This window comes from Ictidomys tridecemlineatus, chromosome 1 (genome assembly GCF_052094955.1).
Source record: "Ictidomys tridecemlineatus isolate mIctTri1 chromosome 1, mIctTri1.hap1, whole genome shotgun sequence".
In the NCBI taxonomy this organism is placed as follows: domain Eukaryota; kingdom Metazoa; phylum Chordata; class Mammalia; order Rodentia; family Sciuridae; genus Ictidomys; species Ictidomys tridecemlineatus.
The window spans coordinates 109,143,505-109,165,671 of NC_135477.1; the positions used below are offsets into that span (position 1 = coordinate 109,143,505).

Consider the following 22,167-nt stretch of genomic DNA (forward strand, 5'->3'; position numbering starts at 1 on the left):
CTGGGTGCATGCACAGACTAAAATCACCCAGAGCAAATATATATCCAGTGGGTTTCATATTCATCAAAACTCCGTCAGTGATATGGGCTCACAGCAGCTTGGACCTCAGCCATGCTTCAGGTGCACAGACTAAAAGCGTCTGGAGAGAAAATACCCTGGACTGAGTCAACATTATCTTAACATGTAATTTCAGGATACAGCCCTCATTCTGCCTCAGCTAGTTTGGCAAGACCAGAGTGGAAGGAAAATGAGCTGCAGCTACAACCCATTACCCACCTTCATACCTAGCAGATTACACTCTTAGGAGACCCAGAGAAAGGTATTCAAAGCACCTCAATTAGAAGAATTTTTTTTTTACTTGCTTTTCCCTCTGACTATTCTATCTTTTGTTATGATTGCTTTCTTATTTCTCAGTTTTATTTTATCTTATTTTTCATTCTTTAGTTGGATTTTTCTTTTCTTTCCCACTTTCCTTTTTTTTCTTTTACTTTTGATTTCTATTATTTTCCCTCTTCATTCTCTTTCTTATTATATATTTTTATTTTTAAATTGTATGTGTGTGTGTTTCTAGTGCTAGGGCTTCATGCCACTGGGTAGGTGTTCTGCCTTTGAGCTTCCTCACAGATCAGATGAGAAGAATTAAACCTTGCTTCAGCCAAAATCAGTCCCACTGAAACCCTAAAGGACAATTCTATTTTTAAAAAAATGGGATACATGAGCTTCTAGTGGTCAACCTGCCCCAGATGGGTATAGATAGATGGAAGCTACCTCCACAGCAGCAGCATAAAGAGAAAACAAAGTGGTGTATGACGCTGATGGATGTGGATACTCTACATTGGTTGCATCTGCACAGATCAGATTGCCTAGAGCTGATAAGTCTGAAGGTGAGTCCCCCAGAGGGGGAGATAGATTTCTAGCACTTGCTTCTCCCATAAAGCAACTAGATCTATAAAAGTCTCCAGTCATAGGACAAGAGTTCTGGACCCTTCAATGCAACTGAACCAGTATCAGAATCACTTTCAAGTACTAGAGCTATTGTAAGCAGGACCTATGTAAACTTCTAACCCACGATAAGGGCTACCCATAATAGGAGTAATCACAGAGGGCACAACCCATATACTTTGCTGCCAACACCATATCTCCTGAAGAACCAGAGGGTTCCCATTCCTTCAAGAGATGCAGAGACAGGAGGTCTCTGCAACCTCAATGAAATATATTCTGAACTAAAAAACAACAAACAAACAAACAAAAATCATAAAGAAGCTACAGGGATATTAAACTAGGGAATCTAGTATGAAATTTAACTGAAGATACTCAACAAAACAACAACAAACAGTACCCAAGGTAAAAAAAAAAAAAAGAAAACAAGGGAATATGTCATCACCTAAAGTTCAGAATTACCACAGTAGGTATGAAAGTGACTGAAATTCTTGATAAAGAATTAAAAGCAATATTTTTTTTAAAGTTCAATGTACCTTTGCACCCTTGAATGCAAGATGGGTTACCAACAGCTCTACTGGAGCCAAGCCGTGAAAACTCAGCTAGGGAGCTCTCTCTTGTTGCGGATGCTCGAACCCGCCAGGTCTGATCTGGAAATACAGCCTCAATATGTGCTGGCAGTGTTTCTGTCAGTATGCGAATGATTCAGACTTCATTAAATTGGACTAAGTGATCTTCCTCGAATGGATTTCCCAATGAAAGAGAACATGATCATTCTTTATACATATACAGAAAATAAAGTACTAAAAAACTTTTTAAAAAAGTTCAATGTATTCCAAGAAAATACAGATAGACAACTGAATGAATCAAGTAACATAATGCAGGATATGAATGAAATTTTTAATAAAATGAAAGACTATAAAAAAGAATCACAGAAATCTTAGAAATGTAAAGTTTAATTATTCAAATTTTAAAAAACAAACTCAGTTGAAAGCCTCACAAATAGACTAGAGTGAATGGAAGGAAGAATATCAAAACTTGAAGACATGTCTAATGAAATATCATATCCAGATGGTGGTAAAGAAAAAAATAAGAAAGAATAAACAGAGTGTACATATTCTCTGGGATATCATTAAAAGACCAAAATATACGTAATCCGAATAGACAAGTGAGAAGAGTTGCAGAATGATAGCAAAGAAAACCTACTCAATGAAATACTGGCAGAAAGTTTCACAAATCTTGGGATAGACAAGGACATTAAAGTACAGGAGGCATTTATAAACCCAAGTGCTCATGAAAAGAAAAGTTATCTTTCTGTGGATAAAAAAAGTGCCAAAAGTGCAGGACAAGAAAAGAACAACAAAATCTTCTGGAGAGAAGCATCAAGTTGCCTTTAAAGGCAGACATTAGACTAAAATTGGATTTTGGGGCAAAAACTCTAAAGGTATGTATTTAAAGTTTTTGAAGGAAAAAAAAACCCTGAAAGAAAAAAGATCTTTCCAGAAGAACATAAATAAAGGAATTCATGAACACTAGCAGATAAAAAGATATTTAAGAAACTTCTACACCCAGAAGAGAAAGAAAGAAGGGCACAATGATGACAGCATATGAAAGAACAAATTCTACTAGAAGACTAGACACAAAAATGAAAAATAGGAAAGAATCAAATATTATCAGTACACTCAACCATCCATCTTCTGAGATGAATAAGTGAAAAAATAAATGAACACAGAATATTCAAAACAATCTTAAGAAAAGCAATAAGTTGGCAACAAGAATAACCCTGAATGTAAATGATCTTAATTTCTTTAGTGGAAGACACAATTGGGCTGGGTAAATTAAGAAGCAGGATCCAACAATATGTTACCTACAAGTAATTTACCTCACCTGCAAGGACAAACATAGACTTAAAGTAAAAGGAGGGAAATTATATTACAAGTAAATGAGGGTGGTAGTAATAATTATACATACATCTGAGAAAATGGGCTTTAAAATATTGATCAAGGGAAAAGTTCATCAAAAATGTATAATGATAATAAACGCTAAATGTTGGAGCACACAATTTTGTAAAACAAACATTACCAGGTACAAGGGGAGAGATAGACTCCAATACAATAATACTCTCACCAACAGATTCTCACTAGACCAAAAAAAAAAAATCAACAAAGGCACATAAAATTACAAGATAGATCAAAGGAAATTAACAGGCATCTCCAGAATTTTCCATTTAACAGCAATATAATACACATTCTTTTCATCAACCCATGGAAAAATTTCCAAAACAGACCATGTGTTTGGCCACAAATTGAAATCATTTCTTGCATCTTTTCATATCACAAAAAAAGTGAAACAAATAACAAAAAGCAAGAGAAACAGAAATTGTATGAACTCAAGAGACTGAAAAACACATAGTGGATAATTAAAAAATCAGAAATTTAAAATTCATTGAATCAAGGGAAAATGCTGAGAGCCATAGCCAAGTAAGAATGATGCATGGCATTTTTGGTTGAAAGGTGACCCTGCTCAGGGATTAGGGTGGCTCCAGGTTTAGGGTGGATCCTGCTGGATTTGGGTGGCTCCAGGTTTAGGGTGGATCCTGCTGGGAATAGGGGTATCCTGCTGCCTCAGGCACCCACTCCTTGGTGGAGTTCTTGTGGGGTTCTGAGAGAATTTGTACACAGAGCCTGGTGAAGGGAGTGTATTTTCCCAGAACGTGCGTGTAGAGTGCCGGTGAGAGTTGGGGAATAAAGAGTTGCTATTGGAATCTACAAGGCTTTTGTGGTGGCTCAGTTATTTTGTACCCAGCTAGACTGCAGCAGGAAAATAGAGCAACATACCAAAACATGTGGAATACAGCAAAAGCAATCACTAGAAGGAATTATTTTAGCATTAAGAGCCTACATCAAAAAATAGAAAGATCTCAAATAAATAATGCAATGATACATCTTTGAAAAATAAGAATAAAACAAAATCAATACAGGAAAAAAATAATAAAGAGCAAAAACAAATAAAAGACAGACAAAAGGAAGAATACAAAAGATAATGAAACAAAGAGATGTTTCTTGGAAAAGAGAAACACAATTTGCAAACATTTAACTAAACTAGTCAAATGAAAAAGAGAGAAGACCCAGATTCAGGGACAAAAAAAGATGACATTACAACACATACCAATGAAATTCAAAGAGTAAATAGGGAATATTTTGAAAACTATATGCCAATTAGTTAGAAAATACAGAAGAAATGGACAAATTTCTAACCACATATGGCCAACCAAAATTGAACCAAGCAGATACAAAAAACTGAAATAGAGCAATAACAAGTACTAAGATTGAATCAGTAATAAAATATTTCCCATCAAAGAAGAGCCCTTAACTGGATATAATCACTGCTGAATTTTACTACACTTTTAAGGAAGAACTAACACCAACGTTCCTCAAACTATTCCATAAAATAGAAAGAGACAGAACCCTTCCAAAATTATTTTATGAAGCCAGTATTACTGTGCTATGAAAACCTGATAAGGACACAACAAAAAAGACAATTATAGATTAATATTCCTTATGAACATAGCTACAAAAATTATCAATTGTACTTAAAAAACAAATTCAATAGCACAACATTGTATGACATGATTAAGTTTGTTGCACTCCAGGCATACAAGGATGGTTCAACATACATAGGTCAATAAATATAATACAGCTTATAAATACTATCAAAGCAAAAAATGTGATCACTTCAGTAGATGCATAGGGCGGGGGGGGGGTGTAGAGTCCAGGGACAGTCAGTCTTCAAAGCCACACCCCCAATGACCTTCTTCCTACAGCCATGTATAATCTGTTATAGTTACTACCCAGCAGCCAATTCCAATTATTAATCAATAAAATGGGTTAATTCACTGATAAGGTCAGAGCTCTCATAATTCAGTCTTCTCATCTCTGAACATTGCTTCATCATCTAACACAAGAGCTTTATTGGGCAGGGAGGGGGGCGTGGACACCCAGATCAATGCCATAACAAAAACCAAAGAGTTGAAAATTCAGTAATCCACATAACTTCAGATTACATTTCAAATTAAATATTTTCATGATGCATATAAAAGTACATAAATAATAACTGTACACAATGGTGAATTCCCAAAGTGAACATACCTATATAATCAGCATATAATAAAAATAGAACATTATCATATGCCCAGAGGATCTTTATTGCAGTCTTCTTAAAAGCTGGTTTATCTGGTATGCATACTCTTTTGTTTTATTCAGTCAACATCATGTTTGAAATTTTATTGCTTTTTATAATTTTGGTACTGGAGATTGAACCCTGGGTTGCCACTACTGAACTACATCCCTCCCCATCCCTTTTTTATTGTTCTTTTGAGATATGTTCTCACCAAGCTACTGAAGTTGGCCTTAAATTTGTGATTATCCTGCCTCAGTGCCTCTTGAGCAGCTAGGATTACAGGCTTGAATCACTGTCCCCAGCATAATCCATTTTATTTATTTATTTTATTTATGGTACCAGGAATTGAACTCAGGGGCACTCAACCACTGAGCCACATCCCCAGCCCTATTTTGTATTTTTAGAGACAGGTTCTCACTGAGTTGCTTAGCATCTCACTTTTGCTGAGGCTGCCTTTGAACTCGAAATCCTCCTATCTCAACCTCCCTAGCCACTGGGATTACAGGCAGTTGTCTCTGTGCCCAGCAGTCATTTATTTTTATGTAACATAGATAAAGATGTTAGAGTGGAAATAGGCAGAAAATCTCAAGTACTCCAGAGTCTAGAATCAAAGCAGTGAGTGAACAGATGAGCAGAGAGGAGGGTGACAGAGGAAATCCATTAAGACACAAAGTTAGACAGTCAGAGATTTGGAGGGACTTGGAAATTCTGTTTACTGGTATAGAAAACAGGAAAGAATTTGCTAATCCCAAATCCAGACCAGGGCAGTCAGTGGAGTAGAGTAACAAAGTGAGAAAAAGGAAGGGCAAAGCTTACAAACTTACTTTGGCAACAATGGTAGAAACTCACACTAGGTTCAGCTAGGGCAAGGACTACAAGGACACTTTGTGAGATGTGCACAGATTATCTCAAATTGCTGGTGAAACCTGTGCCATGTAGTCATTTTGAAGAGATCACACCTAAACAACTTCATTAGAAGCAATTATATTTAATCAGTTTTATCCCATCTACAGATAGCATCAAACACTACCATAGGGTGTACCACTGAAATGGGCTGTCTGAGCAATATGTGTAGAAGGATCACCCATAGCTACAGGTTGCCGTTTCCGCTCCCTTCACTTACAAGGGCATAGGGGTGCAGTAGAACAGAGAGCAATTCACTCTCAGGGAGTGTAGCACCTAGGGAGCAGCAACAGCCCCAGTAGTTAGCCATAATTGTACAAGCCACAGTGGATGGCAGAAGCTGCCTGTGCCTGAGCAGTACTATGTGCACCACAGAAATGGCCTAAGGATGTATGCCTTAGAGGTGCTAGCCTCTGTCCAGTGTATTCAGGAGGGCCAACAATGGTGTGCCCTGACAGGTGGGAGAAGTCCACCTCCAACCCCTGTGTCCTGGTAGTGGCCCATGCATCACAGAAGTGGCCTGCAGATGAACATCCCATAGACATGGCTACTGCCAAGAGCACTCATAAGTGAGCTTGCCATTGTGCATTCCTCAGCAGCTGGCAGAAGTCACACATACCCAGGCAGCCCACAGCTACATGCCCTTCAGACACCAGCCACCCTTGAACACTCCCAGATGCATGCCCACCAATGCACTTGCCCCCACCAGAGGCAGACAACCCACACCTCCCAGAGGCAACTGAGAGCCACTACCACTGACTACCACATTTCTGTTATATTCACATACTCTGAAATCTACTCAGGCAAGTTCACACCTGAACTGACAGCTCTGGGAAGAAGAAACATTTCTACATGAAGTGATACCACAAGACTGCATATCCAACCAGGGAGAGACTTGGATGCTAAGCCACAGAAAATTAGGGGTTACTCCCTTTGACCCATCCCCACCAGAAAGCTATTTAGTGCACAGACACACCAAAGAATGGAAGGAGCCTCCTAGATTTGCGTCAGAAGTGTGTTGGTTAGGTTATTACTTCCCAGTCCACAGAAACTTAGAGGTAAAGCTGAGGAGTGGGCAATTACAAAGGCTCCCAAACCTCATGAAATCCAAACCAGAAAGGACCAACAAGTCGCTTCATCTCAAATAGCTCAGCACAGAATAACTTACATATCTTTAGACTTTGTGTTTGATATTACAGGTATTACCTTCAGTATTGATTTAATACATTTATCCTTATTATTTCATATGATATCCCTTAATTCTATTATATGTGTTTCTTTTAACGTTTTGAAGCATTAATTGAAATTATTCCTTCTTTTTTCATATTTTTCCTTTGTCTATTTTCTTTCTACAGCAGCTGGTCCTCGTTATGCCCCCCATTTTTTTTCTCCCTTTTCATGCCCTATATAGTATAACAATATATTTTTTTTCTTTAATACCTAATTTCTCAGCTGATTTTAGAGCATGAGTCCCATTTTCCAATCCTAATTAGCAAAGTCAAGAAGAATATTTTCAGGAAGTTTTTTAAGGTCTGTTAGTATATAGCTTCATTCTGAAGTGGTTGCAGTTACTAGAGATTATTAGATCTCACAGTGGTGCTAAAGACTGAACATCACAGCATAATCATGTTGAGAAGTACTGACATTTAGATATATACCGAGGCCAGGGCATGTAGCAAAAAAGAAAGGAGCTCACTAAAAAGTCCCTTATTTGACAGTAGAAGAGATTAAAACATATAATACTTCCAGGGCACATACAAAAATTGACAGAGATAGATACACGCTATATGAGAAAACAAGGTGCCCTCAAAAGTTCATAACTCTCTAATACTTGATTACATAAATGTCAAAGTGGAGGAAATGATGGGGAAAGAATTTTAAAAGTTAATTGTTAAAAAGATTAATTAATTGAAGAAAGATCTAAGGAATAAACTGAGGGAGAAAATGCAAGATATGAAAATGCATTTCAAAAGAGGTCAGATTCTGAAAAATCACCAAAAGAAATCCTGGAAACAAAAAAAATCATATTTTCCTTTTTTAATATTGTTCTTGATAAGGTTGTCTATCAAATTTGTGGTAGATTTACAAAACAGGAAGAAAGTGTTTGCTATGTATTTATTTATCTGGAGGGCACTGTGTAAAATGTGTCAATTTTTTTTTCTTAAAAAAAATAAATCACTGGTGAGGCTATTTTACATTTGGGTTGACTATAAAAGAAGCTCTGTAATGATGGATGTCATCTCACTAAAAATTTAACATCATTTATACTTTATGTTTTCTTAAATTGTGTTTCTATGTAAGTTTTCCATTTCCCTGATACTATTAGACTTACACATGAAATATTTTTCAATGATGGTCTTATTCTTCTAACATTTGTGGTGTGCATTACCATCTAATCTTCTCACTTATTTTATGCTGTATGTGTTTCTTGCTCAATTTTATTAATGTTTTGTTAATTTTACTAATCTTTTCAAAGAAGTAACTTTGATTCTTATTTTTTTCTAGTATTTGGAAGCTTTGTATGTCTTCTACTTTGGTTCTTATGACACTATTTTCTTCCATTGTTCCCTTTCTTTTTTTCTTTCCACAGAAGATGTTATGTTATTATTAAAATAACGCAAGACAGACAGAAGCACTTCCTTGTCAATCTGACCTTAATAATCTGAGGTGTGACTCATTGTAACCACTATTATTAACATTCATTGTAATTACACAAAAGATTCCTTTTTCTTTCACACAACATTTAACAATTGTGCAACCAGACTGAGTGTAAACAAAACAAAAAAAAAGAAATTTACAGTCATTATGTGCAGTGACCAGGAGATCCATAGAACTTTAGTTGATTTGCTTAGAGTATGGAGGGAATGGAGTGTATAATTTCTTGTTAAAATTAAATTTCAATGTATCTTACGGTCATTTTAACCATTGATCTATTATAAGATAGTAATAAATTATCTCAGAGTTTTATGCCATGCATCCTGTGTGCTACAAGTATTTATTGATCATCTTAGGAAGATTTCCATAAAATAAAAAAACTCCTATGTGAAGTCATAGATTACACATTGAATAGAATTTAGATTCTTACTGCACCTGAAAAGAAGGGGCACCCATCTTGTAGGTGGTTCTTTAGAAAATTTCATTGTACTTTTCTTATGGTTTTAGTACACTGATGTTAATTGGTATTTCTATTTTAAAAGCTTCTGATACTCCAAATGATATCAGAACTCATTAATTGCTACTCAAAGTGCCTTCCTTGTGTATGTCTATGAAAAACAACTTAAAATAACTAAAAAGGGAAGTTGCAGATTTTCATACTAACTAAAATGCAGCAAGAGTAGGAAGACATGAAAATATATTAATTTAATAGTTTCTATGTTCAATTAAAAATGGTAAGAGGAACATAAGGTTTGAGGAAATTGACAACCTACTGAATTCAGAGGTTGCTCCTTACACCCCTGGTTATTTGAGACATAATGACAAGACTAGATGTAGTTCACCAACTGATGGCACTTTATATGCTATCTTGGACATTGCCAAAGCCTGCTTTTGGATCCCACTCCTACCCAAAGATAAAGATCAATTATCATTCATGCTATAAGGCCTCAAATACATGTTTCAGTACACCCTCAGAGGTACCTAAACTGTTTGTAGCCATTTGCTACAAGGGAGCAGGTCAGATTTAGTCTGAGTACTCCTATATGCTGGTTTGGACCTTACACTAACAAATGGTATTTGGTTGGCTAGAGGATCAGAAGCCTCAGACTCAATAACACTGACTTAATTATTTTTACACCTTTACTAGCAAAGGGAACTGATAATGTTCAAAAAAATCTGTGTAGAGTAGTGACTTGAATCTCTCTGATTGCCTTGAGGCTGCTTTTAACTGGGAACTTCCTATGCAAAGATGCAGGTCAAGATGGCCCAGTTGCAATGGTGACACCCAGCCTGAGGAGGCTCTATGCAAAGGTGCACAGATGTTATCACTCTGGACCTTGAGCTCAGACACCAACTTTTGGGGATGGAGAATTCTGAACATAACAAGATAAATAATCCTAATGTCTTGCCAGTCCTATGCCCTTCAGATGGCCTGCTTTGCTGAAACTTTCCCCAAAATAGCCTTTTGATGAAACCTATATAATAAATTTGCCAAGCTAGCTCTGGGGCATTATAGCTTTATCAAAGGATACTGTCCCACCTGACCCCAGCTTTCTTTCTAAATGTTTATCTGTTTTTCTTCTCTCAATCCCCCATTGCCCCCTTGCCAGTGATTTCCTGAATTAATGGCCTCAGCTGAGATTTGGGGCTGTGGCAAAAATCCACAAGGCTTCTCATCATATTTTTTCAAAGACTATCCTGAAAGATTCACAATATCCTATCTCTCTGGCAGTCAAGAAGAAACTGATGTTTTTTCTTCTCTCCAAACAAAAGGTTGAGAGCATTTTTTTCAGGCGCTAGAAATTAAGAGATTTTAGATGTCTTACTTTAGCATTCCACTTGGTCTTTTATTACCTAACCAACAGTGTGTATAACCCACAAATTTACATTAAAGCCAATCAACAAGCTATAGCATACTATCTGCCTTGAGGTGCTACAAGTCAAATGAACCCTTTGAGCTTACAAGTCCTAATGACTGATGATATTGTGCAGAGGGAAGGAGAGGAAGTTTCCACTTGATGTTTAGGACTAACAGACACTCTAAAACAGTTATTCTGTAAAACAACTATTAACTTATTACTGGTCTCCTGTTGAAACTGAGCCTTGAAATCTAGAGACCCAATAGCTCTGGGGACTAATATTCTCATTTGGGATAGACCAAATCAGACTCAAAATTATTTGACAATGTTTACTTGCCCATTGAAAATTATTTAATCAAGAACACAGGGGTAGTCATAAGAGATGATCTAGCATTCAAATAAACACACAAGTAGATCATGTAGTCTCAGAAGTTCATGGAAATCTCTTTGAAAGGAAGTTGCCCTTGATTACCCAGAGGAATTATTGACATAGGAATTAATGACACATTATTTGTATTAATTCTGAGAGAAATTATCTCCACAATTAGAGTTATCCAATTAGAAAAGGTGGTATAAAATTTGTCTTTGATTTTATTTGAAATAATCAATGACACCATCTCAGCCCTGGAAAGCACTCTGGTAAACCTCACTCACTGATCAAGGTTACAAATTATAGAATTACCCAAAACTTCTTCATTGTAGGCCAACATGGAATGTGCTATTGTTAATGGATTTTGTTATACTTGAACCAGCTCCTCAGGCTACATGAAAAGGTTAATAATAGAATATTAAGGGGAAGCCTAGTGCTAAAGGATTTGTTTAGCTGACTGGGTCCAAAATCTTGAAGGTCAATGGATGAGGCCAATATAGTAGGTGGTCTCACCCTATGTCTTTGAAACTGTTAGGCTGAATTAAATACTATAAGAAACAAATTGAATGTATTTAGTTCCAATTTCTGTTGGTTAGGTTAATCAAATCAATAATGTGGTATACTCATGGAAAAATTTTTCATAATGGCCATGGAAACAGAGTTGCATCATGTTTAGGCTTTTTTGAAAATATGTAATTCAACAATGCTAGTCTTTTAATAGAAAAATCTACTGAAATTTTTAATTTAAAAAAGTTTTCTCCACAGGTTAAAGTTTGCTTTTTATTTAGCCAAATATTTTATATCTCTTTTCTTTCTTTTCTAGTTTTGATTTTAACCAAGTTTAATAACAAATACCTTGTTATTTTCTTTTATTTGTTACACTAAAAGTTACAGCCTGAAACAACTGATTATCTTTACACACTTTTCCATTACTTCTAGACCCTTATAACAATAAATTCCATTAGCAATCTCTTTTGGAGAGCCAAATTCTCAATAACGAGTAAAATTTATGATATATACAATAGTGATTGTTCTTTAATGTTGAAACATAGAACAACATTGATAAATGAGTATACATCAAAAAACCTATTATTACATTGGTTAAAAGGTAAGAAATTAAAGGCCACTTCATATTTGTTAATATGATAATGCAAAAAGTGATGTATTCATAGAATAGAATCCCATCCCACAATTGAGATGCATTAAATAGCTACAGATCAACATGATTCTGAAGAACATAATTTCTGATGAAAAAGTAGAAGAGTTTGTATAAATTATATACAAATTTTAGAAATATATTGAATATATATATTCTGACAAGCAGAAAATGTGAGCAAATATGTATAAAAGTACACACTGTAACTTTAATAGAGTGGTTATCTAAGGGAAAGGAGCAGGAGAAATGGATTAGACAGTGATGTAATGATGTCCTTAAAATTTGATGTGTTAAAAATTATTGGTGATAGCAAAGAATTCAAATTCTTAAATTTTGGCAAATGGTGCTTTTGCAACATTTGCATACATTGCTCTTTTTATTTTCTAATTACATTAAATATTTCATATATGTATATGGATACACACACACACACACACACACACACACACATATATATGTAGAGTTCATACATTAAATCAGCATAGTGAGAAGGAAAATTTACCTGTAAGTGTTGCTGCCATCCTGGCTGTTATTATGAACTGATTTTCTAAATATATAGGTATAAATTCAGAAGCTCCAATCAAAACTAAGAATTCTGAGGCTTTGGACACAGCTTTGCATAAAAACACTGGATTCTTCAGTAGGATCTGAAGTAGAAATAAGTTATATAGTAATTATTACATTTTGTTAGTTAAGACAAATAGATATGCCCATGCATGTTAAGGATCTATAAAAATTTACCTCCCCCAATATAAAGGGAAATAGATATATGTAATTATCAAAAATATATATATGCGGGCTGGGATGTAGCTCAGTGGCAAAGCGTTTGCCTTGCACTCACAAAGCCCTGGGTTCAACCTCCAGTTCCAAAAAAAACAAAAAAAGAACCCCACCAAAAAAAAAAGATATATATATATATATATATATATATATATATATATATATGCAATTATATAATGTACAATTAACCCATATACCCATTCTATAAAATGTACACTTTCATTTTTATGTGCTCTTTACATAAAAATGGGTCTAGTAGCTAGTTGCAAAGATTTGGGAAAAACTCTGCTCACTGATATATTTTGCATATTTATCTAGTTCATCTTCTGAGTACTATCTTAATTGGGATAGTGTGATATCACTATATTTATCCATCCCCATAAGACTGAATATTTATATTGCCTTTAATTTCCTACTCTAATAAGCGTGGATATCTTAAAAACTCCCGTACACGTACTTTTAGTGTAGTATCTGATGGAGGGAATATCTTTGGAATTATGTATCCTTGAATGGAGTTACTAGGATATTAGGACTTAGCATAAATACTTCATTTCTCTATTATCCAGATCATTCTGCTGAGGTATCTGTTTGCGTTAGCATCTCAGTATAAAAAAGATCCAATTTCTTCATGTATCAACTTACACTATCCAAAATTTTTAGAGCAATTTTTTTGGGTTCTGCAAGTCCTTCCAGAACTATTCTATGACTAACAGTCATTGATCTTGGAAAGGCCTATGACTGTCTCAACCAGGTAAACAAGGCTACATGACTTCTGACTTGGTCATAAATTTTGTGTAGATTTTCCAAGAATTCCATATTCATTCCAGAAAATCTCTTGGATTTAGTTTTCTATTACTAGTCTATTAATGTTGTCTAGTTTTCTTCTTAGAACAGAAATCTTCAACTTGATATTATCTATAATCTGTAAAATTTGAATGTACATTTTACACTATTTAAATCTTGTCTAACAAATATTTTTGCACTTCTATGTTATAAAATAGTCTTTCTTTTTTAATATTGCTTTTTTAATCTAAGGTATTTAATATGAGGGAGACCAGGTTTCATGGTATATACCTATAATCCCAGCAACTTGGAAGGCTGAGATAAGAGGTTTGCAAGTTCAAAGCCAGCCTCAGAAACTTAGTGATGGCTTTAGCAACTTAGATCTTATCTTAAAAAAAATTAAAGAAGCCTGAGGATGTGGCCCAGTTATTAATATCCCATTACAAAAAAACAAAAACAAAAGCATTCTTTTAAAAAGGAAAAAAAAACCTTAAAACACTTATGCTCAAATTTTAAGTGCACTTTAATGATTGTATTTTATTTTTTTTTAAATGAAAGAGGTTGTGACTAATTGTTGGCTTCTGTATTGTTAAAGTAGGTCCATGTAGTGTTCTGATGAAATTAAAATTTGGTAAAATCTTAATGAAATATAATCAATTATAGAAATTATTTATGATTTGACAAAATAACACTTGGCAAATAGAAACAAGTTAAAATGTTCTTATTTTATACAACTATAGCCATTTATCTTAGGAAGAACTAGAATAATATAAAAATTAAAACATATATATTTGTATATGTGTTAAATATGTGTGTGTGTGTGTGTAAATGAACACATTCTACTAAAATAGTGTTGTCCTAAAAAACATTGTTTGTGTGTGTGTGTGTGCATGTGTGTGTGCACATGTGTGTATTTTTTTTTTTTTTGGAGCATTAAGGAGAAAGTCATTTTGCCTAGAAAAATAAGACAAGATGTGAAAAGGGATTTTTGTTTGTTTTGGAATGAAGAAAAGAGAGAAGGACAGTTTAAACAAATAGATTAGCATGTACAAATAAGCAGTATGATAACATACTTGATATGATCAGGACCAAGATAGTGATTAGAATGTGGAGAACATAGGAATAAAATCTGAAAAAAAATGAGGTAAGAAAAATCAGTTAATGTTTATTATGAAGGGAGAATAAAACTACCAATGAGCACTACAAAGAATACTCAAAGATATACCTCACGCAGAAGATCCCAAAACTAATCCCAAAGCTCCCAAATATATGAAGATCCATATTAATCAACTGCATTAGAATCAGGACAGAATTGAATAAAGCAAAAAAATCAAAATGGCAGGAAACCACAAACACATATTCATAATAACACTGAATGTAAGTGATCTCAACTCCCCAATTAAAAGATACAGATTAGCAGAATGGGTCGAAAACAAGATCTAATTAAAAACCATTTTCAAGAGACTCATCTCATAGGCAAAGGCACTCATAAGCTGAAGGTAAAAGGATGGGAAAAAATAGTCCAGGCAAAAGGAGTTCAAAAATAAAGCAGAAGAATCTCATATGTAACTAAAAAGATTTCAAGCAAAAAAAATATATATATTCAGAAGAAGAAAAGAAGGCCGCTGCCTCCTGGTAAAGAGATCCATCCAACAAAAGAAGATATAATGATAGTAATTACATATGCCATGGATGTCAGTGTGTACTATTGTATAAAAAATACTCCTTGATACTACATCTCAGAGATATCTTACTATAATAATACTAACTGATTTAAATGTACCTTTATCAAAACATAAAAGCAATATAGATATTTCTAACCTAAATAATACTATAAATCAAATAGTCCTAATAAAAACTTGAGAATATGTCACCCCAAACAGCTGAATTTACCTTCTTAGCAGTTTATGAAACATTTTCCACAATGGATAATATTCTAGGTCACGATATAAATCTTATAAAATACAAAAAATAAGAGAGAGAGAGAGAGAGAGAGAGAGAGATTTAATGCCCATGCATTCTATCAGGTGATAATTGAATGAAACTAGAAATCAACAACAAGAAAAAGAATGGAAACCACATAAATACATAGAGATTGAAAAACACTCTTTTAAATGAAGAATGGATCAAAGAAGAAGTGAGAGAAGAAATCAAATCCTTAGAAACAAGTGAGAATGGAGATACAACATATCAAAATCTCTGGGACAGTATGAACACAGTTTTAAGAGGAAAATTGATAACATTAAGTGTCATCATTTAAAAAAAAATAAAAAGATTCCAAATAAGTAACTTTATGTTCCATCTCCAGACCTTAAAAAGAAAGAACTAACTATAAAATAAGTAAAATACATAAAATAATAAAGATTATATCCAAAATTAATAAAATCGAGAATAAAATAACAATACACAGGATCAATACAACAAAGACTTGGCTCTTTGGAAGATAAACAAGATTAATAGATTCTTAGCCCAACTAACAAAAATAAAGAGAGAGGATCCAAATAAACAAAGTTAGAGATGGGAAGGAAAATATCACCACAGACACTACTGAAATCAGAGAATCATTAGAAACTATTTTGAAAATTTATACTCCAATAAACTGGAAATCTAAAATACACTTACAAATTTCTAGACACATATAATCTGCTTAAATTGAATCAGAAAGATAGAGAAAACATAAACAGACCAATATCAAAATAACAAATTTGAAGCAACAATTAAAAGCCTTTCAACAAATAAATGTCCAGGACCAGATGGATTCTTATCTGAGTTCTAACAGACGTTTAAAGAACTAACACCAGTCTTTCTCAAATTATTCTATGAAACTGAAAAGGAAAGAACACTCCCAAGTGCATTCTATAAAGTCAGTATAACCCTGATTCTAAAACCATACAAAGACACATCAAAGAAACATAACTACAGACCAATATTCCTGATAAATATCAATGCAAAAATCCTTAATGAAATACTACAAACTATAGCAAAAAACACATCAAGAAGATAAAAAACCATAAGCAAGTGGGCTTCATCCCTGGGATACAAGGTTGGTTAGCATACAAAAATCAATAAATGGAATTCACCAATTAAATGTAATTAAGAATGACAATCAGTTGATCAGCCCAATAAAGAAAAGTCCTTTGACAAAATCTGGCATCCATTCATGTTAAGAATTCTAGAGAAACTGGTGATAGAAGAAATTACCTCAATATTTTAAATACTATATGTGACAAACCCAAAACTAATATCATACTAAACAGAGAAAAGCTGAAAGCATTTCCTTTAAAATCAGAAACAAGACAAGGATATTCACTCTCATCACTTCTATTTAATATAGGCCCTTGAAACTTTAGCCAGAGGAATAAAGCAAGAGAAGAAAATTAAACTGATACAAATAGGAAAAGAAAACATCAAATTACTTTTATTTTTTGATGACATGATCCTATATCCAGAAGACCCAAAAAAGTTCCACTAGAAGATTTCTGGAGCTAACAAATGAATTCATAAAGGTATAGAAGATCACCACTCATAAATCAATAGCTTTTTTTATACTCCAAAAGTGACTCATCTGAGAAATAAATCAGGAAAACCATCCTTTTCACAATAATCTTTAAAAAATAAGGTAAAATAAAATAAAATACCTTGGAATTAATCTAACCAATGAGGTGAAAAACTTCTACAATGAAAACTACAGAACACTGAAGAAAGAAATTACAGAAAACATTTGAAGATAGAAGGACCTCCCATGAACTTGAATAGGCAGAATTAATAAGATGTCCATGCAACCAAAAGCAATATATAGATTTAGTGTAATCCCCATGAAAATACCAAAGGCATTCTTCACATAACTAGAAGGAAACAGTCCATAAATCATTTGAAAGAATAGAGACATAGAATAGCCAAAGCAGTTCTAAGCAAGAAAAGTGATGTAGGAGACATCACAATACCCAATCATAAATTACACTACAGAGTTATAGTAACAGAAACAACATGGTATTAGCATCAAAATAGAGATGAAGAATAATAGAATAGAGGAAAAGACACAGAAACAAACCCACATACTTAAGTCATCTGATACTTGAAAATCGTGCCAAAAACATATGTTAGAAAGGAGATAGCCTTTTAAACAAATGGTGCTGAGAAAACTGAATATCCAGATGTAGAAAAATGAAAATAAGTCCCTATCTCTCACCCTGCACAAAAGTTAAAACAAATGGATTGAATTTAGACTACAAAACTTGCAACTTCTAGAAGAAAACATAAGGTCAACTCTTCATCATATGGTGTTGGCACTGACTTCCTCAGTAAGATGCCTAAAGCTCAAGAAATAAAACAAAGAATCAATAAGTGGAATGTTATCAAATTTAAAAGTTTGTGCAGCAAAGAAAATTGATTAAAAGTGGGAAAAGAGAGCCTATAGAATGGGAGAAAATATTTGCTAGTTGCTCCTCTGATAGGGGATTAATATCCAGAATATATTATATAGAGAACTCAAAAAACTCAATGCCAAAAAAATCAATAAATAAGCAAAATAACTAATTAGAGATTTCTCAAAAGAGGAAAACAAATAGCCAAGATATATACGAAAAAAATTTTAACATCTCCAGCAATCAGAGAAATGCAAATCAAAACTACACTAAGATTTCATATCGCTCTAGTCAAAATGGCAATTACCAAGAATGCAAATAAATAAATGCTGGAAAGCATTAGGGCAAAAAGTTACACTGATATATTGTTGGTGTGACACTGATATATTTCATGGGGATTACACTGAATCTATATATTGCTTTATATTGATCCACTTTAAGTTGAGTTTAATGCAAAGGTTTAACTTCATTTGGTTGGAAAGCAGTATGGAGATTCCTCAAAAAAGTAAGAAAGGAACAAGCATGTGGCCCAGCTACCCTACTCCTCAGGATTTATCTAAAAGAACTAAAATCAGTATACTATTGTGATACAGCCACTTCAATATTTATAGAAGCCCAATTCACAATAGCCAAAGTATAAAACCAGTCAAAATGCCCATCAATAGATGAATGGATCAAGAAAATGTGGTATATATACACAACAAAGTTTTACTGAGCTATAAAGAAAAATAAAATTATGGCATTTGCTGGTAAATGGGTGAAAATGTAGAGCATCATGCTACATGAAATAAGCCAGAGTCAGAAAGTCAAGGATGTGAATGTGTTCTCTCATATGTGGAAAGTAGAGCAAAATAAGGGAAAGAAAGTAGGGTAGGGAGATTGGATGTCATAAATACATAGAGAAGATCAGTGAAGTAGTAAAGGAAAACAAGGAGGAGTGGGGAGAACTTAAAAGGGAAAGAAATATGGAACAAATTTAACCAAATAATTTTATCTGCATATATAAATATGCCAAAGGGAATTTCACCTTTATTTAAAGTAGAAAGAAAGTACCACTAGAAAATTAGTAGATAATTGCTAGAGAAGCTGAACATCTTTTTACATATTTGTTAATTGACTGTATTTCCTCTTCTGTGAAGAGTCTGTTCAGTTTCTTAGCCCAATTATTGACTGGGTTGCTTTTTTTTGGGGGGGTGGGGGTTGGTGTTAAGTTTTTTGAGTTCTTTATATATCCTAGAGAGTAATGCTTATCTGAGGTGCATGTGGTGAAGATTTTCTCTCAATCTGTAGGCTCTCTCTTCACATTATTGATTCTTTTATTGATTCCTGATTTTACTTCTTGCACTTTACAGTCTTGTTAAGGAAGTCAGAACCTAGGCCGACATGGTAAAGATTCGGGACTACTTTTTCTTCTTCTATTAGGTGCTCTATTTTCTTCTATTAGGGTCTCTATTCTAGGGCCTAAATCCACTTTGAGTTGAGGTTTTTTTTTTTTTTTTTTTTTTTTAGAGAGAGTGAGAGGAGAGAGAGAGAGAGAGAGAGAGAGAACTTTTTTTTAATATTCATTTTTTAGTTGTTGGTATGTGGTGCTGAGGATCGAACCCGGGCCGCACGCATGCCAGGCGAGCGCGCTACCGCTTGAGCCACATCCACAGCCCTTGAGTTGAGTTTAATGCAGAAGTTTAATTTCATTTTGTTATATGGCCTTCCATTTTTCCCAGCATAATTTATTGAATAGACTATCTTTTCTCCAGTGAATGTTTTTGATGCCTTTGTATAGTAAGAGATAACTGTATTTATGTGGGTTTGTCTCTGTGTCTTCTATTCTGTACCATTGGTCTATGTGTCTGTTTTGGTACAAATACCATGCCATTTTTGTTACTATAGCTCTGCAGTATAATTTATGGTCTGATATTGTGATGCTTCCTGCTTCACTTTTCTTGCAGGATTGTTTTGGCTCTTCTGGGTCTCCTATTTTGCCAAATGAATTTCATGATTGTTTTTTTTTCTAGTTCTATGAAGAGTGACATTGAGATTTTAATAGAAATTGCATTAAATCTGTATAATGCTTTTGGTGTATGGGCATTTTGACAATATTAATTCTGCCTATCCAAGAGCATGGAGATGTTTCCATCTTAAGGTCTTCTTCAATTTCTTTCTTTAGTGTTCTGTAGTTTTTGTTGTTTGTTTGTTTGTTTGTTTTTTGAGAGAGAGAGAGATTTTTTTAATATGTATTTTTTTAGTTTTCAGTGGACACAGCATCTTTATTTTATTTTTATATGGTGCTGAGGATCGAACCCAGCACCCTGCACATGCCAGGCGAGCACGCTACTGCTTAAGCCACATCCTCAGCCCCTGGTTCTGTAGTTTTCATTGTACAGTTCTTTCACCACTTTTGTGAGATTGATTTCCAATTATTTTATTACTTTAATGGGGTAGCTTTCCAAATTACTCTTTCAGTGGATTCACCACAGATGTATAAGAACATATTTGATTTATGGGTTTTGATTTTATATCCTGCTACTTTGCTGAATTCATTTATTAGTTCTAGAAGTTTTCCAGTGGAATTTTTTGGATCTTCTAAATATAGAATCACAACATCAGCAAATAGTGATAATCTAGGTTCTTCTTTACCTATTTGTATCCCTTTAGTTTCTTTCTTCTAATTGTTCTGGCTATAGTTTCAAGGACAATGTTGAATAAAAGTGGTGAAAGAGGGCATCCTTGTCTTGTTCCAGATTTTAGAGAAAATACTTTCAATTTTTTACATTTAGAACTATATTGGCCTTGGGTTTAGCCTTCTAGCAATTTGAGAAATACAAATCAAAACTAAGACTTCTTCTCACTCCAGTCAGAATGGCAATCATCAAGAATACAGTCAACAATAACTGTTGCTGAGGATGTGGGGGGAAAGGTACACTCATACATTACTGGTGGTACTGTAAATTGGTGCAACCATTCTGGAGAGTAGGATGGAGATTCCTCTGAAAACTGGGAATGGAACCACCATTTGACCCATTTATCCAACTCCTCAGTCTATAATGAAAGGACTTAACATCAGCATGCTATAGTGATGCAGCCACATCAATGATGCAGCTCAATTCACATCAGCTGATCTAGGAACCAACCTAGATGCCTTTCAATAGATGAATGGATAAAGAAAATGTGGTATATATATACAATGGAATGTTACTAAGCTATAGAAAATGAAACTATGGCATTTGCTGGTAAATGAATTGAGTTGAAGAATATCATGCTAAGTAAAATAAGCCAATCCCCCCCAAAACAAAAGCCAAATGTTTTTTTCTGATATTCAGATGCTAATTCACAATAGGGGAGGGCACTATGGAAGAATAGAGTTACTTTAGATTAGGCAGAAGAGAGTGAGAGAAGGGGAGGGGTACGAGGATAGAAAGAATGAAACAGACATCATTACCTTATGTACATATATGACTCAGGAACACTGTGATTCTACAACATGTACAATCAGAAAAATGAGAAATCATACCCCATTTATGTATAATATATCAAAGTGCATAAATGTATTCTGTCATGTATAAATAACTAGAACAAATAAAATTTATTAAAAATAGTTAAAGAAATCAATAGATAAATGAACACAAAGAAGAACAGTATAGTGGAGGAATTAAAATAAGGGGAGTGAAAGCAAGGCATTGGGGAACTGAAGCCAAATTCCTTGAATGTATGATTCTGTTAAAATGAACTCAACTACAATGTATAAATGTAATGCTCTAATTTAGAAAGAGAAAGAGAGAGAGAGAGAGAGAGAGAGAGAGAATGAATTTTATCTACAGAATAATCTGAGATAGGACTTGATATAATATAAATGTATAATAAAATTATGCAAGTGCCATAAAATATAAAATTATAAGAATAGAAAAGTAGAATCTCACTATTTGAAAGTTGGCATGTTTTATGCCATCATGATGACTGTATGATAGGTGTGAGTGCTCCATTTCACATCATGATGAGACATTTTCCATGGAATATGGTACTTGTGGTATTATGTGTTAACTTCCAGATTCATTCTCACTGAATTAAACATAATAAAATATAATGTTGATGACTACTTGTCATCTCATTAAATGTCATATTTATTTCTTCAGGGAAAAATAAACACAAAATCATACAAAAACAAAATTAAAAGAAATAGAATAT

The 22,167-nt window shown here is 34.1% G+C and overlaps 1 protein-coding gene and 1 pseudogene across 2 annotated transcripts in view; one reads left to right on the forward strand and one right to left on the reverse strand.

Annotated features, from left to right (window-relative positions):
* Positions 1–22,167, reverse strand: part of Slco6a1 (solute carrier organic anion transporter family member 6A1) — a 112,801-nt gene that overhangs the window by 39,288 nt on the left and 51,346 nt on the right. For both annotated transcript variants that reach the window (XM_078045134.1, XM_040273201.2), the window contains one exon: positions 12,564–12,708. In XM_078045134.1, the coding sequence (XP_077901260.1) occupies positions 12,564–12,708 (145 nt within the window). The remainder of the gene's footprint in view (positions 1–12,563; positions 12,709–22,167) is intronic.
* LOC101965145 (small ribosomal subunit protein uS14 pseudogene) lies at positions 1,497–1,668 on the forward strand (annotated as a pseudogene).